The sequence below is a fragment of the Elgaria multicarinata genome, chromosome 3 (genome assembly GCF_023053635.1).
Source record: "Elgaria multicarinata webbii isolate HBS135686 ecotype San Diego chromosome 3, rElgMul1.1.pri, whole genome shotgun sequence".
NCBI lineage: Eukaryota > Metazoa > Chordata > Lepidosauria > Squamata > Anguidae > Elgaria > Elgaria multicarinata.
The window spans coordinates 139,452,379-139,476,789 of NC_086173.1; the positions used below are offsets into that span (position 1 = coordinate 139,452,379).

A 24,411-nucleotide genomic window follows, 5' to 3' on the forward strand; every position below is an offset into this window, starting at 1 on the left:
GGCAGCTGGACAACCATCTGTCACGTGTGCTTTAATGTGGATTCCTGCTTTGAGCAGGAGGTTGAACCTGATGTCCTTATAGGCCCCTTCCAACTCTACTATTCTTTGATTCCAGCTGAAATACATTTATGCATTAAAAATCTTGCAATACTATGCACAATTACTTGGGAGTAAGTCCACTGAGCCCAGAGAAGGTAATTCCTTCTACTAGCCACATACAAGAGAAAAGTATCATCAGGCTCAGAACCTCAAGGTTTGCAGAAATACCATAATAATGATGATGATGATGATGATGATGATAACGATGTAGTGTGTGTGTGTGTGTGTGTGTGTGTGTGTGTGTGTGTGTGTGAGAGAGAGAGAGAGAGAGAGAGAGAGAGAGAGAGAGAGAGAGAGAGGGTGGAGAGAGAGAGAGAGAGAGAGGCCTCTAAAGGGGCAAAAACAAAACAGCTTGCTGACAATATGGTAAAACTGGGAAAGGCAAGAAAATGAAATGGCTTATCCTGGAAGAAGTTATGGCTGGCTGCCAGGAAGCATGAACAGAAACATTCCACAGGTCCCATTTATTTCTGAGGACAACATCCATGGGACTTAGCTGTCACTGAAGTTCCAGAACTTAAAATTTGTGTAGCAGAATCCTGTGTGTGTATACTCAGTAGTAAGCCTGTGCACGTGTCCTCAGAAGTAAGCCTGCGCATGTGTACTCAGCAAGGCCGGCACTACCATTAGGCCAACTACGCAGCCGCCTAGGGCGCAGACCTCAGAGGGGCGCAGTACTGACCTTTAAGGGTCACAGTTTTATACAAATTAGCTGTTTTAAGAAAAAACATAATAAGTTCAAGTTTTGGGCTTTTTATTTTTTCTACAAAACATGTTCTTAAAAATCGAAGTTGGCAATATTTGGGGTGTGTGTGTGTGCAAGTAGCTCGCCTTGCCTAGGGCGCAAAATAGTCTGGCACCGGCCCTGGTACTCAGAAGTGTTCAGTGGGAGCTTACTCTCTGCAAACCATACACAGGATTGACGGCTCCATCTCCCCTTTTTCGTCAGCCGATGCAGTGGCTGTTTTCCATAGCTGGAGAGCTGAATTTATACAACATATATAGATAATTAAGTATTTCCAGGCATGCATAAGATCCAGTAGAACAGCTTTCCAAAACCTGGTGCCCTCCAGATGTGTTGGGTTGCAACTCCCATAATTCCCAGTCAACAGTTCTGGAGGTCGCAAGGTCTGTGAGGACAATCCATTCTATAGATTATCTCCTAGTTGCCAACAGTTGCATAGATTCATACAACAGAGGAGTCATTTCATGCAATGACCCCCATAGTCGGGATCTCACCAGAGTTGCAAAAAGGAGCCAGTAAGGTAAGAAGAACAAACAAAACAAGCAAACAAACACTAGAATAAGCAGCTCTGTGAGTAAGGACAGGACTAGTTAAGAGCACGAACTGCTATGTTGCATCAGGGCCATAATGGGAAATGAATCCATTTCATCCATTTGCAGACATGATTTTCACATGACTTTATCTCTCCAGCGAGCAAGTCAATTTTCATTAATAGCAGCTAGCTGCAGAGATAAAAGGCCAGAACCTGCACGGCACTATCAAAGGGCACTTTGCATGAAATTCCGCCACTCTTAATTCAAAGAGATCTTCTCATACGTTTGAAATTTCCAGCTGTGTAATCAACAAATCTACATGACTGAGAGAATATGCTTTGGCAGAGCGCTTGGAAAGAAAATAACCTCACAAAATGGACATATATATAGTAATCAGGGTTCTCATCGGACACTTGGTGCACTGGCTCCACCGGTCGATTTTCATGCTTTTCCATGGACTGGCATGGTGCAGAAACTTAGGCTGCAGTCCAGCACCTTGTTGTGCTTGTATTGATCCCACTGGAATCAATGAGCCCATTTCAAGTGTTATGACTATGCTCAGTTTGCTATCTCAGAAAGTATTTATTTATTCCTGACTGTAAGAGCAGGACGACAATGGAACAAATTCCCTAGGGAAGTTGTGGGCTGTCCCACACTAGAGGCCTTTACGAGGCAGCTGGACAACCATATTTCAGGAATACTTTAGGGTGGATTCCTTCATTGAGCAGGGGTTGGACTCGATGGCCTTATAGGCCCCTTCCAACTCTACTATTCTATGATATTTTGTTGTTTATTCGTTCAGTCGCTTCCGACTCTTCGTGACTTCATGGACCAGCCCACGCCAGAGCTTTCTGTCGGCCGTTGCCACCCCCAGCTCCCCCAAGGTCAAGTCTGTCACCTCCAGAATATCATCCATCCATCTTGCCCTTGGTCGGCCCCTCTTCTTTTTGCCTTCCACTTTCCCTAGCATCAGCCTCTTCTCCAGGGTATCCTGTCTTCTCATTATGTGGCCAAAGTACTTCAGTTTTGCCTTTAATACCATTCCCTCAAGTGAGCAGTCTGGCTTTATTTCCTGGAGTATGGACTTATGATTAATTAATTTAATAACTTTATTTCTATACTGCCCAATAGCCAAAGCTCTCTGGCCTGTTCACAACAATTAAAACCACAAAATACACAATAAAATACAATATGAAATTTATTTATTATTATATTTATTTGTATCCCGCCTTTTCCCCAATACTGGGATTCAAGGCGACTTTACAAAATTAAAACGTGTACAATTAAAAAATATGAAAAGAAATATGCAAAAGTTAAAAATATAATTAAATCAACTAGAGTATTCAAACATTTAAAAGATTAAAAGACAAATGTCAGATGAAAAAAAATCCAGCGCAGTTAACAAGGTCCCGACTACACTGTACTGCTTTCGTCGCCAGCTGAAGACTTTTTTATTCTCTCAATATTTTAACACTTAATTTTAACTTAAATTTAAATCTTACTGTTTTAACTCTGTATTTTAATCTTATATCAATTTTGCTGTGTGGTTTTATCCTGGTTGTGCTTTTTATACTGTATTTTGTAATTGTGCTTTTAACCTGTTGGTTGTTTTATTGTGGTTTTAATTTTTGTGAACCGCCCAGAGAGCTTCGGCTATTGGGCGGTATAAAAATGTAATAATAAATAAATAAATAAATAAATATTGCCCCAAAGGCCTGCTGGAACAAAAATGTATTTCCTGCCTCCGAAAGTGTAGCAAAGGGGGGAGCCAGCCTAGCTTCCCAGGGAAGAGAGTTCCAAGGCCTTGGAGTGGCCACCGAGAAGGCCCTCTCCCACCAGGCGTACCTGTGATGGTGGCAGGACCAAGAGAAAGGCTTCTCCTGAAGATCTTAGGGCAAGGGCAGGCTTGTAAGGGAGTATACAGTATTTCAGATGACCTGGACCTGAGCCATATAGGACTTTATAGGTCGTAACCAGCACTTTGAATTGCGCCCGGAAACAGACCGGAAGCCAGTGGACCTGCTGTAACAGGGGAGTTGTGTGCTCCCTGTAACCAGCCCGTCAATAGTCTGGCTGGTCTGGCTGTAGCTCTTTGAATCAGCTCTCTGAAGTTTCTGAACTCTCTTCAAAGGCAGTCCCATGTAGAATGCATTACGGTAATCCAAATGGGATGTAACTACGGCATGTGTCACCATGTCACCATGGCCAGGTCCAACATCTCTAGGAACAGGCACAGCTGGCGCACTAGCTTTAACTGTGCAAATGCACTCCTGGCCACCACTGAAACCTGGGCATTCAGGCTCAAGGTTGAATCCAGAAGTACGTCCAAGCTGCAAACCTATGTCTTTAGCGGGGTGTAACTCCATCCAGCACAAGCTGAATTCTTATTCCCTGTTCTGCCTTCTGACAGAACAGGAACACCTCTGTTTTGTCTGGATTAAGATTCAAATTGTTTGCCCTCATCCAGTCTATTACTGCCGACAGACACCAGTTAAACAGCTTCCTTGGAATTGTGTGAAAAAGAGAAACAGAGTTGGGTGTCATCACCATACTGGTGACACCAAACCCCAAAACTCTGGAAACCTCTCCCAACAGTTTCATGTATTTGTTAAATAGCATGGGAGACAAAACAGAACCCTGAAGAACTCCACAGACCAACAGCCAAGGAGTAAAACAGAAGTCCCCCAGTGCTACCATCTGGGTCTGCTCCTTCAGGAAGGAATGGAACCACTGGTATTTATTTAGCATTTAGCATTTTGGTATCAAAAGCCACTGAGAAATCCAACAGAACCAACAGGGATATTTATTTATTTATTATTTATTTATTACATTTTCATACCGCCCAATAGCCGAAGCTCTCTGGGCGGTTCAGTTCCTGGCACAGGTCATCCACCAAGGTGACCAAAGCTGTTTCTGTCCCATAGCCATTTTACCCAGGAAAAGTTTAAAACTACAATATAAAAATACAAACCAAAATAAAACCTAGCAGCAATGCAGAGTTTTAAAATACAATAACAGATTTAAAACAATAGAGCTAAAATACTAAGATGCCTGGGGAAATAAAAAGATCTTCACCTAGCACTGGAAAAGCACAGTGTAGGCACCAGGTGAGCCTCTCTGAGAAGCTCATTCCACAACCATGGTACCACAGTAGAAAAGGCCCTTTTCTTGGTAGCCACCTGCCTCACTTCCTTTGGCAGGGGCTCCTGGAGAAGGACTGCTGAAGCTGATCTGAAGATCTGGGCAGGTACATATGGGAGGAGACAATCCTTCAGATAACCTGAAGTAAGTTGGAGAAGGATTACCCGGAATAGTCTTGGAGTGCCTCTGTAAGGATCTCCAGTGACAAATGATGTTAAGGAAGTCGTTTTGAACCCAGAGGATAATGTGCTTCCTGGGGCGAAGCAGAAGACACCCCCCCTCTGCAAGAATAACAAGGACTACAGATGTCCATGATTAATAATTACATGTCAGGCCAGTGCTGAAATTGTGCTTGTCTCTATACATTCTATTTTCTTATTAGTAAAACTTGTAGCTTGTATCCACCCCATATCTGGCTAGGTTTCCTCCTAGTCCTACAGGCACTAATAGCCAATAGGTGGTATTAGCAATGTAATAATAATAATAATAATAATAATAATAATAATAATAATAATAATAATAATGATGTTGTTTTCTAAGTCACTTCCAGTGTGTTTTCTATGTAAAGTAAAACACCTTCTTCCAAGTCACTTTTGGTGTGATTTTTATGTGTAACGAATGAAAGACCTCCCATGTAACAAATAGAGTTCTAAATAAAATGCATTAAACCCATGGCATGGAAGTGGGGTGGATCATGATTTATTTGACTTACTCTATTTGTGGGGTGTCCATATTAGAGTGAAAAATTATGGGATGGGGAGGGAGGCATGACTGCATTAAGCATGATGGACTACAAGACATGGAAGGCATTTAAAGCATTTTTAAAAGCATGCCATACTTTATGGACAGTCAGTCCTACAAGAAAGTAGGCTCCCGTGAATCTGTTACAATGCGCGGCAGGATTCAGCTGCATTGTATAAATATTTTATGATATCTAAATCATTTATGGCTCTGTCAGGGGTCATTTTACTTGTTTTAGATGAATAATTAAAAGGATAATTAGGAGGATGTACAATCTGAAATGTTCATCTAATTGTTCATGTTAGAGTGTCTCTTACTAGACTGTGCAAGTTCTCAAAAACATACACACACCTACTTCTGTCTTTTTCAGCAACACCGTCCCTAATACTTTTGTGGCCATGAAATACTTCTGGGGTACCCATGGCTGTGTACCAATGTAGACAAAGTCTGGATATTTACATAGAGTATCCATCCATTACCCATCATTTAAAGTTTATTAAAAGTGAGAATTAGAGAAAAGAATTAGGAAAATTTGTAAAGTTTATATATACACACACACACACTTTTAAACAATCTGACAGGAGATTTGATATATAAAAAATTTAACTTGCAAATTTGCATATTCAAAATTCAATGTTTCTCTGTAATAAAGCTTGAATTCCGGATGGCAAAACCCAAATGTTATTTTCATTAAATAATGGAGTTTTTACCTGATAGAATTTCTTGTCCAAGTCATCTGATGGCCAAGCAGGACAAAGGCCCTGACAGACACCCAAGGATGCTGGGTACTGCTACCAGCCCTGCTCCTCCTAGAATCTCTGAAAAAGCTGCCTGCCTGGCATCTTCCAACTTGCTTAGTACAATTTAAAAACTGGGTAGGAATCTAAAATCACTGAGTCTCAGGCCTAATCTACACCAAGGAGGATACTGCACTATGAAAGCAGTATGAAAGCTGTATATAAAAGGCAGGAACCACACCAAGCAGGATACAGCACTGTGGAAGCGATATATGTCAATGGGCCCCAACAGCTGTCAGTGCACTTCAATACCGCCATAAAGCAGTACTGTGACTCCTGCCTTTTCTATACCGCTTTCATAGTGCAATATCCTGCTTGGTGTAAATTAGGCCTCAGACTCACCCACAGTGCTTAGCGAATCCAGAGTAATGCTTTTCCTCCCATTCCTTATTTTTGACAGAAAAATTGCTGGAACAGTTGGATGCGTATATGACTTATGGTCTAGCAAGTATTATGTTGAGCATAAAATCTAGAATCATCTTGAAATCAATGCAGTTTCTTTCCATGCATTGAGTAAGCTTGTTCAGGGCTGAGTTGCATCAAAGACATTTAGGACAAGAGTGTGCATGAGAAAAACATATAACAATAGCAGCACATTACTGCTGCAGTGAAAGCATTCAACAAACACCCCACATGTGTGTGTACAGATGCGCGTTGGGGGGAGTATTAAAAAAGCTCCTAAAGTACAATGCACACAGAAAATTTCAGACAAGGCATTGACTTGATTTCATTGACTTAATTTAAGGCATTGACTTAATTTCAGATTGCTTAGAGGCTAAGTAAAACATGTTGTATCCTTCCATTGACTACAATTGGCACTACCTTGAAATACTCAATAACAGTGAATACTTTCCTTAACACAGTTTTCACGCTTCTTGATGCCTTGGGATTTCAGGAAGTCCAACGTGGCACAACAAAATATATTCTCTTTGTCCTTTCACCTGCACACAAACTGATGGTGGACTGCCTACTGAAATTCTACTGTAGACAATTTTGCTGTAAAGAGGCCTATACCCTATGCAGACTCTTCTAACTGAAGCAGAAAGCAATTAGGGTTTTTTTTTATTCATGTAAAAACAATATATAAATGTTTATAAAAAAAACATTCAAGAGTCTTGTGGCAGCTTAAAGGCTATAATGGCATACGCTTTCATGGACTACAGCCCACTTCATCAGATGCATCAGAAGCAAATTAGCTCAACAAGACTGAGCATGCTCAATTGCCACAGAAGGGGAGGGAAATGGGGAGGTGAAGGGAGGAGAGGAGAGAATGGAATGGAGTATCTTGGTAAAGGGAATGGCTTTTTGGAATCTTGAAAAGCAGCATTCCATGCTGCAACATTTTGATACACATCCTTTTGTTCAACTGAATGTTTGCAAGGTATGTTATTAAAATGTAATCAATACATTAAAATGAAATAAAATACAGTCATTTAACTGTACTTGTACAAGCTGATGGTGAGGTTTGCCACCACGATTCTACTCCTGACTTCCCACTAGTTTCTCATATGTTAAAAACACACACAAAAAAAACCTCTTTGCAGGCTTTTGGTACAAAATGAATACTTCAGGTTTTCTAGATCTTACTCTGAAGACAAATTGATGAATAGCTCAGAAAAAGAAGGTGAGTAAAAAATTACTAGGGACATGGGAATCCTGCACTGGAAAGACAGACAACAGGTGAGCCAACCTATCATCTTAGGCTGAAGCATTGCATCCATTTCCTTTAATATTTCTCTTCAAACCCTCCATGGATCAGGAGTTCATATTTTGGATCAGGTTTTTTTTATTTCAATATCAGCTTCATCCTGATAGCCACACCTTTCCCCCACAAAAAAACTTAATTCTCTTTTCCTGAAATGTAATCCATATGTCTTCTTATGTCTTAAGCAGGCAAAATGGCAAGTGACCTTGATTTTTATTATGAAAAATGGAGACATTATTTTTAAAAATTATTTCCCTTCAAGTCTTTTTCTTTTTATTATTGTATTTCGGTCTAATCAATACAGCATAATAAAATAAAAAATTGGTTTAATGGCTTCTATTGCATATCTTTGTCTGTTTCAAAGGGAAATCATTTCTACAACATATATGATAAACTTGTGGGCAATTTGTGGCCCTCCATTTTTATTTTTATTTTGGTTAACAACTCCCATCAGCCATAGCCAACATAACCAATGGTGAATGACAATGGGAGTTATAGGCCAAAACATCAGGATGGCTACAAGTTGCCCACCTATGCTGTAAACCTTCAGTTATAAAGGTTTATGGTGCAATCCAATGCTTTTCTACTCAGAAATAAACCGCACTGACTTCAAAGGGACTTACAGTACATCCAGAGACATATATCATCATACAACCATTTATCTAGAAGTAAACCCCATTGAACTAAATGGAGCTTCCTTCTGAGTAGTCAAGTATTGGACTGCACATTAAGTCACTTAACTGCGGTTTTTAATATAAATACCTACGTAGCTGTAGTATTATTGTAAAAAATGTAAGTCATATTCACTTTAGATTTTTCATTTATTTATGTATTTATTTAAAATATTACCTGTGCAAAGCATTTTTTTGGAGAAAATAAGGGGTAGCCCCTAATAAGCAAAGGATTTTAGGTATACTAAAAAACAGACCATAAAATTTGTGATATTTGTGATATTACCACGCAAAAATGACAATGATTTAGTTAGGAATATAAAGACGAATTTAATTTTACTAACGTCTAGTTTACAACTGAACAAATTATGACATGACTAGCAGCTACTAAACCTAAATGTGATGGGAGAAATCATGCCTCTTTTTGTCCCGAACAATCCCTTCCACATCCGGTTCAATATTTCCTACTTTTAATCTCAAATCTGAATCAGCATTGAACCGATTTCTATGCTTGTTCTTCATATAACAAAATGTTGAAAATGTTTGTTCACAAAGATATGTGGAACAAAAGGGAACTAGATGTTTCAAAGCTTTTTCACCCAACTTCTTATAATCAGAAGAAACCTTCACCCAGAATTGGTCCAGTCTATATTCTTTGAAAAATGAATGAACCATCACGAGTCACATCAACAAGTGCGTCTTGCTCTTCTGCAGATAGAGTTGTTAGTTGTACATCACCACATTCAAACGGATTCCTTAACCATGAGTTTTCAGGATTAGGTGCAGGGAAGTAATCTCTGAAGCTAGTTGCAGGTGCTCAGTGATGTTATATTTTACTTCTGGTAGGAATTCGTCAGTGGACTCCAGAAATGAATGGTGAATATGTGAATGGCGCCACAGACCCCCTAGGTGGGTTATGCGGACCCCCTGAGGTCCACAGACCACCAATTGGGAACCACTGACTTACATAAGTCCTTTTCAGGTGTCCAGTTATGGGATTAAAATTGCATGTGAGAGTGGGGAAAGTGGGGCTCTGCCTCCTGGCTCTGCCCTTCTGGTCCTGGGGATGAATTGGTAGAGGGAAGCCTGTTATATTCATAAAGTCTCCCTTCTACAGACATTCCACCTGAATATGTAGATGGGAGGATTGGGGTACACACAGGTGGGATGAGGCTGTGTGTGGCCCCATCAGTTAAGAGTGGTGACCTGCTCTCCCCTTCCATAGGACTCTTAATTCCATTAGTCATTGCCCAAATTGGGATTTAATTAACCATGAATGAGAATGCAATTATATAAAGAAAAAGAAGTAATGTAGTCCTTACCAGTTTTCCCAGTATTTTTCATCCATGTCTTGTTAGAAGATTCATTATCAAAACCAACAAGGTGTATTTCTTGATATTCTTCTCCAACCCGTGCCTGATGATCTACGATATCTATTGGAGACTGATGAGTTTTCCCACAATCCACGTTTGAAGTAACCCAGTGCTCAGGACCATATGCACCTGTTTCAAAGGGGAAAAACAACAACTTTGTACTCATGGTCCAACCAATAATAAGAATTATGAAATGGCCACTTGCGTTAGTTGCTCCGAGTCCCACCTTTGGCATAAATTATCATGATATTTATAAAACAGTACTTCTCATATCAATGCATTTTGTATTTACTTATACAAACTCCACTTCCAATAATATTTTGCTACCACTCTTTAAAAAAAATACATTGTGCAACTTGCGTATGTATAATAATTGAGCATATAAGGTCAAAGATATGCCTAGTAATGAAAACTAGCAGCAAAATCAATGTGCAAATCCAACCAATAAGTTAGGAATTTTGTTATATGTACACATATATGTCTATATGAATATCTATCTATATACCAGAATAATTTGGATTAATATTCTATGAAATTTCTGATCAAGACAGTAGGATGCAATGGAATCCATTTATTCATTTCTGACTACAACATTTAGAACTACCTGCTAGCTTTTCTGTCTATGAACACTCAAGTGCAGTTTTAATTGAAACTGATCTTCTACTACCGATTTCAAATAAATTCTTTTTCTTAAGTGATTCATGCTCCAGACACCATTGTCTTGCAATAATAATAATAACAACAACGACAATAATCCTATGTCGTTAGTTGAGGAAATAGAACATTTTTCTAGCTTGCAATTATTGATTATCTATTCCCCACATCAAAACACAATTGCCATTCTACACTATAAATTTTCATTCAGTATTAGACATTTTATATAATACTGAGTATTACTTGCATTTGCACTGGCTAGGCAAGTTGATTTAAAAAATATATTATTTAAAAATGAAGGGGAATATTTCAAACTTTACTTATGCTTTTCTACTTTACTTAACTTTTAAACATTTTTTTAAAAAAACTTGGCACTTAGTAATAGTTACACTTAATATGAACTTAGTAGTAAAGGAATTTCAAGATTCCAACACCTTACACACAAAGTATGTTTATTTCATCAGCAACTAATGTATCAATCAACTGCAATTTGAGATAAAGTGGATCCAAAACAAATATAGGCTTGGAGCCATGAATCAGAAATCCACCTGCAGAAAGGGGTGGGCAGAAGGTAACTTTCCTGTATCCTCCTCTTCCCAGCTGCCACTTCAACCCCACTCCCCAATGGCTCCTGTGGATTTTGGAGGGTCTTCTGAAAGCAGATAGGTGTAGTGCAGAAGTGCAAAGGGAAGACCATGGAAAATCAGGCAGAAGCACCTTTTGAGCAGGGGCTCAACTCACAGAATGCCAATTAGCAGGGGCCCCAATCCTCAGGGGAGCCATTTTGGGATGCTTGAGGGAGGCTGCAATGGAAAGGAGGGAGCGGAAGAGTCACCTTCCGAAGGTAGATCTCTGGACTGAACTCATCATTTTACAATGCTGCAAAGCTGAAGCACGTTCTGATCATTTATTTATGGTAACATTTATAACTCACTTTCCTCTGCCAATTGAAACACTCAAAATGGCTAAGAAAACAGCAGAGTCACAAGAATTGAGTCATTAAAACCCTCCCGACCATAAGGCAGGTGAAGCTCACATCTTGGGAGGCGGAGTAGGATTCTTGCATTACTCCCCCCAACCACTTTGAGAGATGATCTAACAATAATTTTATATTAAAAAATAAATAACAACATTGCCCCCACCCCCTCCTAGATCCAATGTTTCAATATGCTCTTTTTGAAAAAGTCTTTAAAATCGTAATTTAACATTCTTCCTGTATAATTTAATAAATGCTACAATTCCTATTGATGCGATGTTTTCAATGTCATATCTTTAAGGGCAGTGAAGCACCACCCATGTCCATTAAAGTGTGATGAGCAAAAGGTAATAGTAGGCTAAAAGGAATGTATCATTGGATGCAATTTATAGCTAATAGCTAAAGTTGGCACTCGGCCAGCAGAAAACACTAACTCGTTCACTCAAAGTGGGACATCCACTTTTTGTCAGTTCTACTGTGCTGTTCTGGAGCATCCCCCAATCTTCAAGAACATCAATGAACTGCATTCAGTGGGGGAGAATCAGGAGAATGCCCCACCTTATGTGAGCAAAAACGCTTTCCACAAAGTCACTTCTGGGTACAATCCTATGGTTTCCACAAAGGAACCTCAATATTCAGATGCTTTAGCCGATGTTGGGGCCAAACAAATGAAGATGCAATACGTAATGACCTCCTTGACAACTTCCCAAACGCATCTGGTTGGCTAATGCCAGGCCCAATAAATGAGTGGTTGAGAGAGAAGGGTGAACCACACTAAGCTATACTCAACAGAGGGGTACTCACACCACATCCTCAATTCTGGTGGGTGTACCTCCATAGCCACTGCTAGAGACAGAATGTTGGATTCAGTGGACCATTGGTCTAATCAACCAAGGCAGTTGTCTATTCAAAGTTCACTGTGAACACTTTTCCAACTTTTGTGTTTCTGTAGAAAATATTGTTTCCTTCCATATAGAAGGAGGTGGAATCTTTCCTTAGGCTGTCTCCTTAAATGTTACCCTTTTTCTTCTACTGATAAAATCTTTTCAACTGTAGTTTTAATAATAGCTTCTTTAATACGTAAGCTGTCTTTAAATAGCAGCCAAAAATTAGCTTGTTTTGCTACTTGCTACTGTACATTCCAAATAATGACTTCACCTCACTAATGAAAAGACATTAAAAATAATGAATTCCGTCTAGATCTAATTAAAGCTAATATAAACTTTCAAGTTTTTTTTTTAATACACCCCAGTCAAATATTTTTCACAAAACCTATAGATTAAATAAATAAATTTTAAAAGTAGTATTAAGAGCCAGAGACTTAAATTTTCTTCATTTCCATTAACTTCCCAATTACCAATTTGGTTGTTTTTCTATAAAATGATTCTCTGCATGTATTTCTTTGCACAATAGCAGCTATTCATTTCCCACATAACCGGATACCTTTTGCTTCTCATCTGCTTTCTACTGCGCATTATATATTTGCCAGCCAAAGTAGTCCCAGAGACTGCCATTTATTTCTCCCCATTTACTTGCATGGACAACCTTGCTATGAGCACCAACATTTTCTGATGACGCATTCTGTGTCCTACTTTTATGCTGATCTAAGTAAACCCAGGACAACTCAGTTGCTTGTATTTTCAGCTTCTTTCTAACAGTAGCATTGGCAAAACGATCCTAACATTTTTTTTGCCAACCACTCCAGTTAAAGAACAATTATTACGAACACAAATTATGAGCAGCTAAACCACGAAGCGTCGGGCCTTAGGGCAAACAGTACAGATCAGGGTAATATAAAATAGGATCACAAAGTTACCAGTTGGACCAAAACTGTAGCATGTTTAATTCAGCGCATTATACATTTACTAAGCTTTCCTACAACGGCCTTCTGAACATCCCTGGGGAAGAATTGCAAATGTTTTCTGGTTAGGCTTTCTCTCTTATTAGTAGTGCATAGCTTTATTGTGCCGTTACTTAGAACCCAGATGGAAAGAAACACTGAGGGAAGGCTGCCAGGAGGTGGCATAGTTGCAGATGTAGGTCATTTCTAATTCCGCATCACCCTGCAGGCTCAACAACACAGAACACCACAGCCCTTTAATTTCACTTATTTTTAAGTTTTGATCTGGCAGAACAACTGCACAAATATGTGATTGCAGACTATCAGGCCTTAAGGCTCTGTCTAGGAGCCAAGAGTTGGTACATACATTTGCTAGTTTGGCAGGACAGGGAATAAAATGGCAGCTTTCCTTCCCATAACTTTGCTAATATGGGCTGTCCAACCATTTTGCTTGATAAAGCGGCAGACACTCCATCTGGGCCACTGAGATAATTCGCCTCTTTATCTGCCAGATCTGTCACACCATTAGAAACCAACAACAACAACAACGCAGCACAACTGAGTACCATTTGCCATTGTTCATTGCCTGTTTACAAATTTTCAGTATTGACAATGATTGCCAATGCATCCATGAATCTCATAAAATCAGATATTCAGGGCTGACACTTTTGACACTCAAAATTAACAGCATTTTCAAAAGTTCAATACAGTGGCATTACTACAACTACAACAACGTCTCAACCATGACAGAAAATATAAAGCCTGCTGTTAAATTAAAAAAACACTGGTAGTTTTAAAGAAATCATTCTATTTTCTAGAATGTTTAGAATGAGACAGCCAAATAAATATACCACTGCCAGCATAAGACAAAGTGATGGATATATCCCTTGCAGAGTAATTTGTCATGTGATGGATATGATATTCACTGAAAGACTTCACTTAATTAGTGTTCCCTTTTAATCACCACACAGCATTCCTCACCATTGACCATGTTGGTTGAAGTCCAATACATAAAGTATTGTCACTAACTGGGAGGCCTGGCACAAGACAGGTTGCCACCTGAAGCGGGGACCCGCCATACCTCCTCCTCCAAGTAACTTACTTTACTAGGCATGGACATGAGCACCTGCCTCAACAGCACACTGTCCTTAAGCTGTTTCCACCTTCAGGAGACGTACCAAGCCTGCGTGTTCGTCAAAGTATCGCAAGAAGTCCTGGAACTTCAAGGATGTCTCACAATTGCTGCACCTGCTTCCTACTGCTTCATGGTAGCAGTTAGCATCCCTGCTAACTGTCACTAGATGTAGTTATATCTGGGTGAGTCAGGAGTTTACCATTAGTATTCTGTTCTACTTTGACAGAAACAATTACGTTTTTTCCCCCAACTTCCTGAGTGGTGTGTCTTTTAAACCATTTATTTTATTACATTCCTTTACTGCCCAACAGCCAAAGCCCTTTTGGGCAGTTCACAAAAAATACAAATACAAAATAGAGCATAAAATACAATATAAAACATAAAAGCTTAAAACTACAGTATCAACTGCCCAGAAAGCTCCGACTATGGGGCGGTATAGAAATATAATAAATTATTATTACTATTATTATTACTTATTTATTATTATACAGGTACAGCCAAAATAAAACCTAGAAGCAATGCAGAGATTTAAAATACCATCACAGATTTAAAACAATAGAGCTAAAAGACAAAGACACGAAAATGTTGAAATGACTGGGAAAATAAAAAGTTCTTCACCTGGCTCCGGAAAGAGTACTCCATAGGTGTCAGTGAGCCTCTCTAGGAAGCTCATTACTCAACCAGTATGCCACAGCACAAAAGGGCCTCTCTTGGTAGCTACCTGCCTCATTTCCTTTGGCAGGGGTTCCCAGAGAAGGACTGCTGATAATTATCTTAGGGTCCAGGCAGGTACATTTGGGAGGAGACAATCATTCAGATAACCTGGCACCAAACTGTTTAGTGCTTTAAATGTTAATACCAGCATTTTCAATCGGGCCCAGAAATGGACTTGCAGCCAGTGCAGCTGAAAAAGTACTGGCATAATATGACCATGTTGGCCAGTTCCCATGACACAAAGTATTTGATAATGAGAAATTGTGAATAGAATTCCAAAAGGTGGGAAGAACCCTTGGTGTTGTCTACTTCCAAGGGTACAAGTATAATAGGTGTAACTACTTCCTTACACCTATAGGGTTGTATCTTATGATAGTCTAACTCAAGTCTCATTGATTTCAACAGGTCTACTTTAAGGAGGACTAAAATAGGAAACAACTCAGACTCCGTAATGGTCAAAAACATAGAAAAGAGCAGAATTTGCTATATAATCCAGCATTATTATGTTCTATTTTGATTATGCTTTCATACTACAACTGAATCAAAATGTAAAAGTCAAATAGCACTTCTGCATCAGCCAGTTCCCAAGACTGTGGGAAGTGGTACCCTATTTTTATGGAAAGTACTATGAAATTCTTATGGTGTTTAACCTATCAGCCTACTAGGGACACAACTAGACGGATACCAAAGTTAGGAGGAACATAATTACAAGTGGAAGTAAAATTGTCACTGAACTTGCTGAATCTCTCCCTACCCCAATGGTAAATGCTCCAGAGTTGGTCACTGATCATCCATAAAATTGACCCCTAGAAAAAGGGCGAACAGCTCTGGGATGAAATGTAGTGGATTTGGATTTAACACAAAGGACATCACTAACAATTTTCACAGTTGCTAAAAGATCTGCAGCTTGTGCCTGTGTTTTACAGAGCTCTATGCACATATTTGAACAACGCCTGCACAACAGTAGCAATAAAATTAATAAGCAGAACTTACCGAATAGGAGAATAAGTTATTGCATCAAATATGAACATCAGTAGCCACTTGCTGTGACTAAAGCAATTTACAGCCTCTATTTTTCATAATTTGCTGCATTTTTAAAAACACGGACCTGGTATTTCACAAAAGTTATTTCCTAGCTGTCTGTCGCACTGATATCTGCGTAATTTCATAGCCCTCTGCTTCTCTTAATAAAGGGGGCAAGGCTATAAAACAAAATACAAAAAACACAACATGTACTGAGAGAGCACTGGGACTTCCTGCTCATGTGAAAGGTACTTAGATTTGTAGAAATTTTTACAAATTGAACAAGACATAAGAATAGAATTTCTGGATCTCACCATCATCCATCTAGTCCAAGGCTGTGTTTCCACCAGTGGCTGGCCAGATGACCCTGGAAATGATGGTGAGAACCATCCCTGGCATCTGCCCTCAGTGGTTAGTGCTCTGCTTTTCGACAAAGAGGTTCTATTTAGCAATATGGCTAATGGCTATTTGTAGACCTACTCTAATATTTTTCTAAAAACCAGTGGCCATTAACTAACCCATGTTGCATTGAATTCCAGTTAATTGTGCTTGAAGAAGTATTGTTCCGAACCCACCATAATAATAGAGTTCTAATATTAATCCAGAGTTCTAATATTATGAAGGCGAAAAAAGGGTTTTTCTCTGGGCCAGCATACACAACCGTGGCTGGGGAAATAAGCCACGGTGGCTTATTTCCCTCATCCCACGTACTGGGGAGATTAATGTAATTACCGTCAGCAGCATGTCTTGTCATGTCATGTGAACCCAGTGAGGGTGGCTTGTTGCCATGAGCTGCAAGCCCCCCAGAACTCTACAACAGCACATGGGTTATGGGTGCCTTGTTACCCATGGCAATAAGCCAACCTGGCCAATTTCACACAAAACAAAAAGGCATGCTGCTGAGAGTAATTATACCCCCCTCAGCATGCAACCAAACGCACACGTTCGTAAGCCAGCCACCGTGGCTTATTAACCACACTGCAATCATGAAAACCAGGTCTCTATCTTTTCTTTCCACACAGTGCATCATTATATGAACGTACAAACATTTAAAATAAACAACAGAAATCGGATGTATGTTCCCATTATCTAGTCTTACCTAGAACATTCATCACTTTCAAATTCCCCAACCCTTTGTCTTCTGTCTGCCATGTTCCCTTTCAGAAGGCATCATTTTAGATTAAATTCAGCAGCAATTAGTAAGATTCTAAAGTGGTGGTAGGGCTACTTTTTAATAAACCATACTTAAATTATGTTATTTTGCTGCACTATTAATCTAGTAAAACCTAAATTGGGATGGTATCTTATAAAACCAGTCCTGTAGACACTAATTCTTAATTGGGTGACAAAAACAGTTTCAGCTGTCATTCGATCTATAGTAACACCTAGGTGTGTTTCGTTTCTTAAATTTTTAAGGTTTATGCACATTTACTTCTAGAAAAACATACTTTAGAAAAATAAGCAGTTTGATGTTTCCCAGACTATGCTATAAAACATCCAAAAAAGAAAACAGAGTGAATATATAGGGCCAGGATGGAGAACCCTTTTCAACCTGAGGGCCGAATGGAATTTCAGAGCAGTTCTCTGGCCCTGTATTTCAGTGAAGGGATTTGGCTCACAGGGCTGAGTATCCTCACCCTTGTTATAGGAGGTCAACGGGGGGAGGGGGGGGAGAAGGATTGCATCAGTAACATAAATGGTGTGGATACCCTTTTAAAATCAAATTTAAATTTGAAAAGTTATTAAACATTCTTAACTCCTTGAAAGAGGATGGCCGTCGAGGCTGTTTATTTTAAGATGAAGAAGTTAATGATCAGTAGGCTGTTAACTGCATGCTTAGCCTTAGCTGTATTATTATTATTATTATTACTTTTATTTATTTATTTATTTCATTTTTATACCGCCCAATAGCCGAAACTCCCTGGGCGGGGAGCTTATAATATTATAATATTTGTATTCTGCATTTCCCCAATACTGGGACTCACGGCAGCTTTACAAAATTAAAACATATATAATTAAAACATATAAATAGGAGTATGCAAAAGTTAAAAATAAAATTAAACCATGTATAGTATTACCATTTGAAAGATTAAAAAGCAAATGACCAAAAAGAAGATGCTCCAAACTATTATCAAAGGTCCAGACTATTACCCAAAGGCCTCCCGGAACAAAAACGTTTTTGCTTGCCTCTGGAAGTATAGCAAGGAGGGAGCCAATCTAGCCTCCCTGGGAAGGGTGTTCCAGAGTCCCGGGGCAGCCACCAAGAAGGCCCTCTCCTGCATTCCTGCTAGGTGTACCTGTGATGCTGGTGGGACTGAGAGCAGAGCTTCTCCTTAAGATATCAGAGCATGTTCAGGCTCATAAGGGGAGGATGAGGTCTTTCAGATAACCTGGACCAGAGCTGTATAGTCATGTCTCCATCTCAATCAAAAAGGTAGCACAAAACAGACAAGGCTGTTTTTACTGAGACAGTTTACAAGCAACACCTGAGCAATTAGCATTTGCCAAATTTTGACCCGACTGCAAGCAGATAGTCGTGGGGTGGGGATGGGCGCCAGGGGCGTTGGGGTAGGGGAGAAAAGCTTTCCTTCCATCTTGGGGACTTTAAATAGTGTTGATGTGACAACAGATTATTCAGTCATGGCCATCACTCTAATATCCGGAAATGTAATAGTTCCCAAGATGTTTTACAAGCGATTGCCAACTCTTATTTAATGACACTTAATCCTCCTTGAGCCCACCTTTCATTAGCATTCCTTCCATAGCCCAACCATTAATGTGAAAGCAGCGTGAACCGGAGCAAATAATAAGATGCTGAAGAGCACAATCATAAGCTCAGCTCTTTCGTTTGGGCTCTTTTAAAGTCTGCAGCAGATGTGATGGTAGTAAAACTTAATCTCACCATCATTAGCATAATTTTAAACAATGAACATTCCTCTCTTTGAACTTTCAAGGTAGCAGGAAAGCAAGTGACTCCTGTTGACCTCCATCCTACAATTGGATGAAGATGGAACTATCTGGCACTGTAAAAAGTACTAACCCTTTTTTTTAAGCTGGGGGTGGGGTGGAGAGACAGGCAATGAGCCAAAAGTAACTTGTTTGAGGAAATTGAAGCCTTGATCTATTCTGCCGTGAGGAAGAGTCTACATTAGGGGACCATATGGAAAGGAGGACAGGGCTCCTGTATCTTTAACAGTTGTATTGAAAGAGGAATTTCAGCAGGTGCCATCTGTATGCAGGCAGCACCTGGTGAAATTCCCTCTTCATCACAACATGATGAAGAATTATTAGAATGTAAGCCTATGCGGCAGGGTCTTGCTATTTACTGTTTTACTCTGTACAGCACCATGTACATTGATGGTGCTATATAAATAAATAAATTAATAATAATAATAATAATAATAATAATAATAATAATAACATTTAAAGCTGCAGGTACCAGATACAATAGAGGGCAGGGCTGCTGCAGCTTTAACTGTTTTGATGAAGAGGGAATTTCAGCAGGTGCTGCATGCATACCAAGGACACCTGTTGAAATTCCCCTTTCAATACAAGAGTTAAAGATACAGGAGCCTGGTCCTCCTTTTCATATTGTCACCCTAGCTACATACTCAAAGAAATAGCAGAATAATAGTGTCAGGTAGGAGGATGAAGTCCAAAGAGGAAATTGAGCACATAAAGCCACTCACTAGGATGCGCCGTTGAAAGAAACCCAGCATAAAATTCAGAAAATTCATAGCCTCAAAACTGCTGTATGCAATATTAAAATATAGGAGCCATATAATAAAGTAGCCATACTGCCTATCTAACAATTTCTGGTAAAACCATTGCTAACCCTGAGAACAAGTCTTCTTGATCCTAGTCTATGGATATTCTCCTGTATATGTCTGACACGTGATTGGCCCTATGCTGTTGGGGGCCATATGCCTCCCCCTTCTGACTGATGCCAATTGTGCATTGTCCAGGGTGTGTCTGACAGGCACAAACATCAATATATATGGTGTGGGGAAGACTAGCCAATTTGTTCTCAGTAGCCCCTTCACCCATACATTACCGAGCACCTGAAGAACGTATACAAACAATTTCTGTCAGAAAAGTAAACTCTGTGTCCATAGCAAAGAACAAAACCTAGGCAAGGAGACTTTTAAAAATGGCTAAGACTGCTTAGAGTCCAAATAAGCATTTAAGATTCAAATACTGCTTGACAGACAGGCAAGATTCAGGTTGGCTCTATACATTACCACAAAGTCCAAGGGATGTAGGACCATTGGAGCATCTAGCCCAATATTATTGACACTGACTGGCAACAGCTCTCTAGAAGTCCAGGCAGGACTCTTTCCCAGCTCTACCTGGAGATGCAATGGATCAAACCTGGAACCTTCTGCATGCAATGCATGTGCTCTACCACTGAGCTATAGCCTGCCCCCTGAAAGAGAATGAGTGTAAAAGAGCCACACTTCCTTTTTACATGCTTCCTTTCTACATAACATCAGAATGCATGGAAGAGGAAGCATGAGGTTCATGCTGGCTGTTTGCCGTAATAAACTTGATTGATTGATTGATTGACACTTTTTATTCTGTTACTTTCACATAACCTGCTAAGCCAATCTAAGATGCTATCAGCAAAAAACAGTAAACCAGACTGCCCCAGGATGAGCCCAAGGTACCCAAATAAGCATGTGGAACTTGAGGCAAACAAGGAAGAGCCTTATGCCTGCCCAACAAAGGTCTAGGGTGACCATATGGAAAGGAGGACAGGGCTCCTGTATCTTTAACAGTTGTATAGAAAAGGGAATTTCAGCAGGTGTCATTTGTATGCATGCAGCACTTTTGTATCTGGTCAAGAGGGCAGGGCTCCTGCAGCTTTAGTAGACGAAGAGGGAATTTCACCAAGTGCTGCATGCATACAAATGACACCTGCTGAAATTCCCTTTTCTATACAACTGTTAAAGATACAGGAGCCCTGTCCTCGTTTCCAAATGGTCACCCTACAAAAGTCCCTATCTAGAGCTGGGATCCTGGCTTAAACTGTGTATGATCAATGGATCTGTGGGTGTACTGCAATGTACTGAGTGTGGAGTTTAATCCTAAATCAGGCCTAACACACGGTTCTCAATCTGGACTGCTGCCACACAGTCCTGGGAAGGTGAGTCATCTATACATAATTTGAACCAGTGTTTTTTCAAAGGCATTTCACATCAACAAATACTGGTGAATGTTAAGTTCTTTCACCTAAGCTATTTTATATTTTTAAAAGAGCCAGAGCTTTTCAGAGCAGCTAGTATTTAAGGCACCTCTTCATTTATTTAGATATCTTTGTTTAAAACAAACAAACAAACAAACAAACAAACAATATCACTATCATTTGCAGACTACTATCTGTATTCTGGAAAGCTCTCAAGCCCAAGTGTTCCAAAATCACTTCAGCAGAAGGACAAATCAAAGTCAATCACAGAGGGAGTCTTTAAGGTCACAGTAGTAAATCGAAGTGTTGTACACAACAAGCTGACTCTTTACTGTTTTGCAATCCGGGGCCCTGCTGCTGACATTAAAAGTCTACCGGAGCTCCTGCTTCCCTCTTTTAATTAGCTTGTTTGAGAGTCTCCTCTTCACTGGTGGGTAAAGTGGATTCTAAAAATAGCACAGTGAGTAAGGAAGCGACGGATGGAGGGATGAAGAAATGGCTGCCATCTAAATGTAGGTCAGTAGCTTAGGTTCTTTCCATGCATGCACTTGACTATGACCCTTTGAGAACAAGAGATGAAACTAGATTATTATTATTATTATTATTATTATTATTATTATTATTATTATTTATATAGCACCATCAATGTACATGGTGCTGTACAGAGTGAAACAATAAATAACAAGACCCTGCCGCATAGGCTTACATTCTAATAAAATCATAATAAAACAATAAGGAGGGGAAGAGAATGCACCAAACCGGCAGTATAAAAGTCAGAACAAAATAAAGTTTTAAAAGCTTTAGGAAAAAGAAAAGTTTTTAGTTGAGCTTTAAAAGCTGCGATTGAACTTGTAGTTCTCAAATGTTCTGGAAGAGCGTTCCAGGCGTAAGGGGCAGCAGAAGAAAATGGACGAAGCCGAGCAAGGGAAGTAGAGACCCTTGAGCAGGTGAGAAACATGGCATCAGAGGAGTGAAGAGCACGAGCGGGGCAATAGTGTGAGATGAGGGAGGAGAGATAGGAAGGAGCTAGACAGTGAAAAGCTTTGTAGGTCAACAGGAGAAGTTTATATTGGATTCTGAAGTGAATTGGAAGCCAATGAAGAGATTTCAGAAGTGGAGTAACATGGAAGAGGCTGTTACAAGTGCCTTTATTTAGACCATTCAAGAAGCAAATTATTCTAGTCCTCCTCCCAAAATTTACCAACATCTAACGAAATTCCACTATATGGCTTGTATAACACTATAACAAAACCCCACTGAACTACTTCAGTGTAGTGAACCTATTTTTTTCCACCCTGGCACAATCCACTCTAGATCCACTTATGGCCTAACTGGAACGACCATGCTGCCAGTGTCAGGAATTGCGGCATTCATGGATGGGTCCTGAAGGACCAATTCCTATCAAGCTGTGGCAAGGGAGCTAGACCAACACTCTCTGCCTGCTCCCTGGCACAGCCAGGAGTAAAATTGCCCATTCTTGCCAAGTCCTGAGGATTGGAGACATCCAGGGTTAAAAGGTCTCTCAAGTGATTACACAGAATTGTCTAGGGTGACCATATGGAAAGGAGGACAGGGCTGCAGTATCTTTAACAGTTGCATAGAAAAGGGAATTTCAGCAGGTGTCATTTGTATGCATGCAGCACCTGGTGAAATTCCCTCTTTGTCAGTTAAAGCTGCAGGAGCCCTGCCACAGTAGAGGTGACCTCAAGAGATGAAACTAGTTTAGTAGACAGCAACTAGTGCTTTCCACTGACACCATGAAGACTGCAAGGGAAGTCTCCCTCTCCTTGTTCTGTGTGCAGCTGCAGTGAAGCACAAGTCTACCCTGTGGAGGGCTAGTAGCATCCTTGAGCTAATGGCCTGACTCACTGCCAAAGATGCATCCTCTGGCACAACATTTCTGATCCTGGCAGGTCTGGTGCTTCCAAAATTGGACGCAAGCATTATGCATGCAGCTCCTATGACTTACGCTCGCTGTGCAAGCAGCAAGCTAGATTGTCTATGCTATGCTGGCTACTTGGTTAAGCCTATTAGATTTATAGTGTGTTTGCAAAACACATTAGGAGATTGTCACTGCCATCATGTTGGGTTTTTTTTGAGATAGACATAATGATCCAGCATATCTGCCTGTTAACTGCACCAGAGCTCTCCAGAAGAAAAGAAGAAGAAATCAGCCTTAATTCATTATTAGGAAAATCTTTACAAAGAAACAAAAATGAAAAGAAAAAGAAAGCAACAGCAAAGTTTTGGTTGAGAGGCTAATCTTCATATCAGTACACAGCCATACCTGGCCTTATCTGCATTACCAATTCCCAGCTGACTGAGTAGATTCATTAACAACACAATCTCTGGTGACTGAAATGAAGTCTCATTCTTCGTATCATTGGTGCCTTGCTGTTTGCTGTTGCCTCTCACTGTGCAGTCAAGTAATTAACTTACCATGCTCCACTAGCTTCTGACACATTACTTGGCATAGAAAAATTCACCGGCAGGTAGTTAAGTATGCAGCCCTGTTTCCAATCCAACAAACTTTGCCAGAAAAGGATTCATGTTTAGGGAGAAATGGCAGCTTCCAATAGATGCAACCTGAGAAGGCGTATAATAAGAGGCCCCACTCAGGGCTCGAGGGGGTGGCAAGTGATAAGACTTAACAGTTATATGGTACTTTAGAACATTTAAAACCCCTTTGCTGAATTGATATCTAATCTTGGTGAGACACCTTTGAGATAGGCCAGTATTGCTATATAGCGCATGTGGGGGATTAAGGCTCAGAGAATGCAGACTGGCCTAAGACCACCTAATAAATGCCTTCTTGCTTTGCAGCTGACCCTCTTCACTAGGGTGGCCACACACACATTGCCCCAAAAGAGGAAATGCATCACAAAAAGGGGACAAAAGAGGACACAGATTTGCATATGCTAATCAATATGTTTGGCTGCAAACTGAGAGATGAGGACTGTCGTTTAAAGAAATATGCTATATTTCACCATGGCGGGGAAAGCTGTGACCAGGTGATCTATGTGGTTGCTCAGTGGGGTAACTGTTGGTGAGCAACTTCAAGGTCCCTCCTCTCCTTTGT

The 24,411-nt window shown here is 40.0% G+C and overlaps 1 protein-coding gene across 4 annotated transcripts in view; it reads right to left on the reverse strand.

The window, feature by feature from the left end:
- PTPRG (protein tyrosine phosphatase receptor type G) overlaps window positions 1-24,411 on the reverse strand; it is a 689,896-nt gene that overhangs the window by 316,248 nt on the left and 349,237 nt on the right. For all 4 annotated transcript variants that reach the window (XM_063122069.1, XM_063122068.1, XM_063122070.1 and 1 more), the window contains exon 3: window positions 9,755-9,934. In XM_063122069.1, the coding sequence (XP_062978139.1) occupies window positions 9,755-9,934 (180 nt within the window). The remainder of the gene's footprint in view (window positions 1-9,754; window positions 9,935-24,411) is intronic.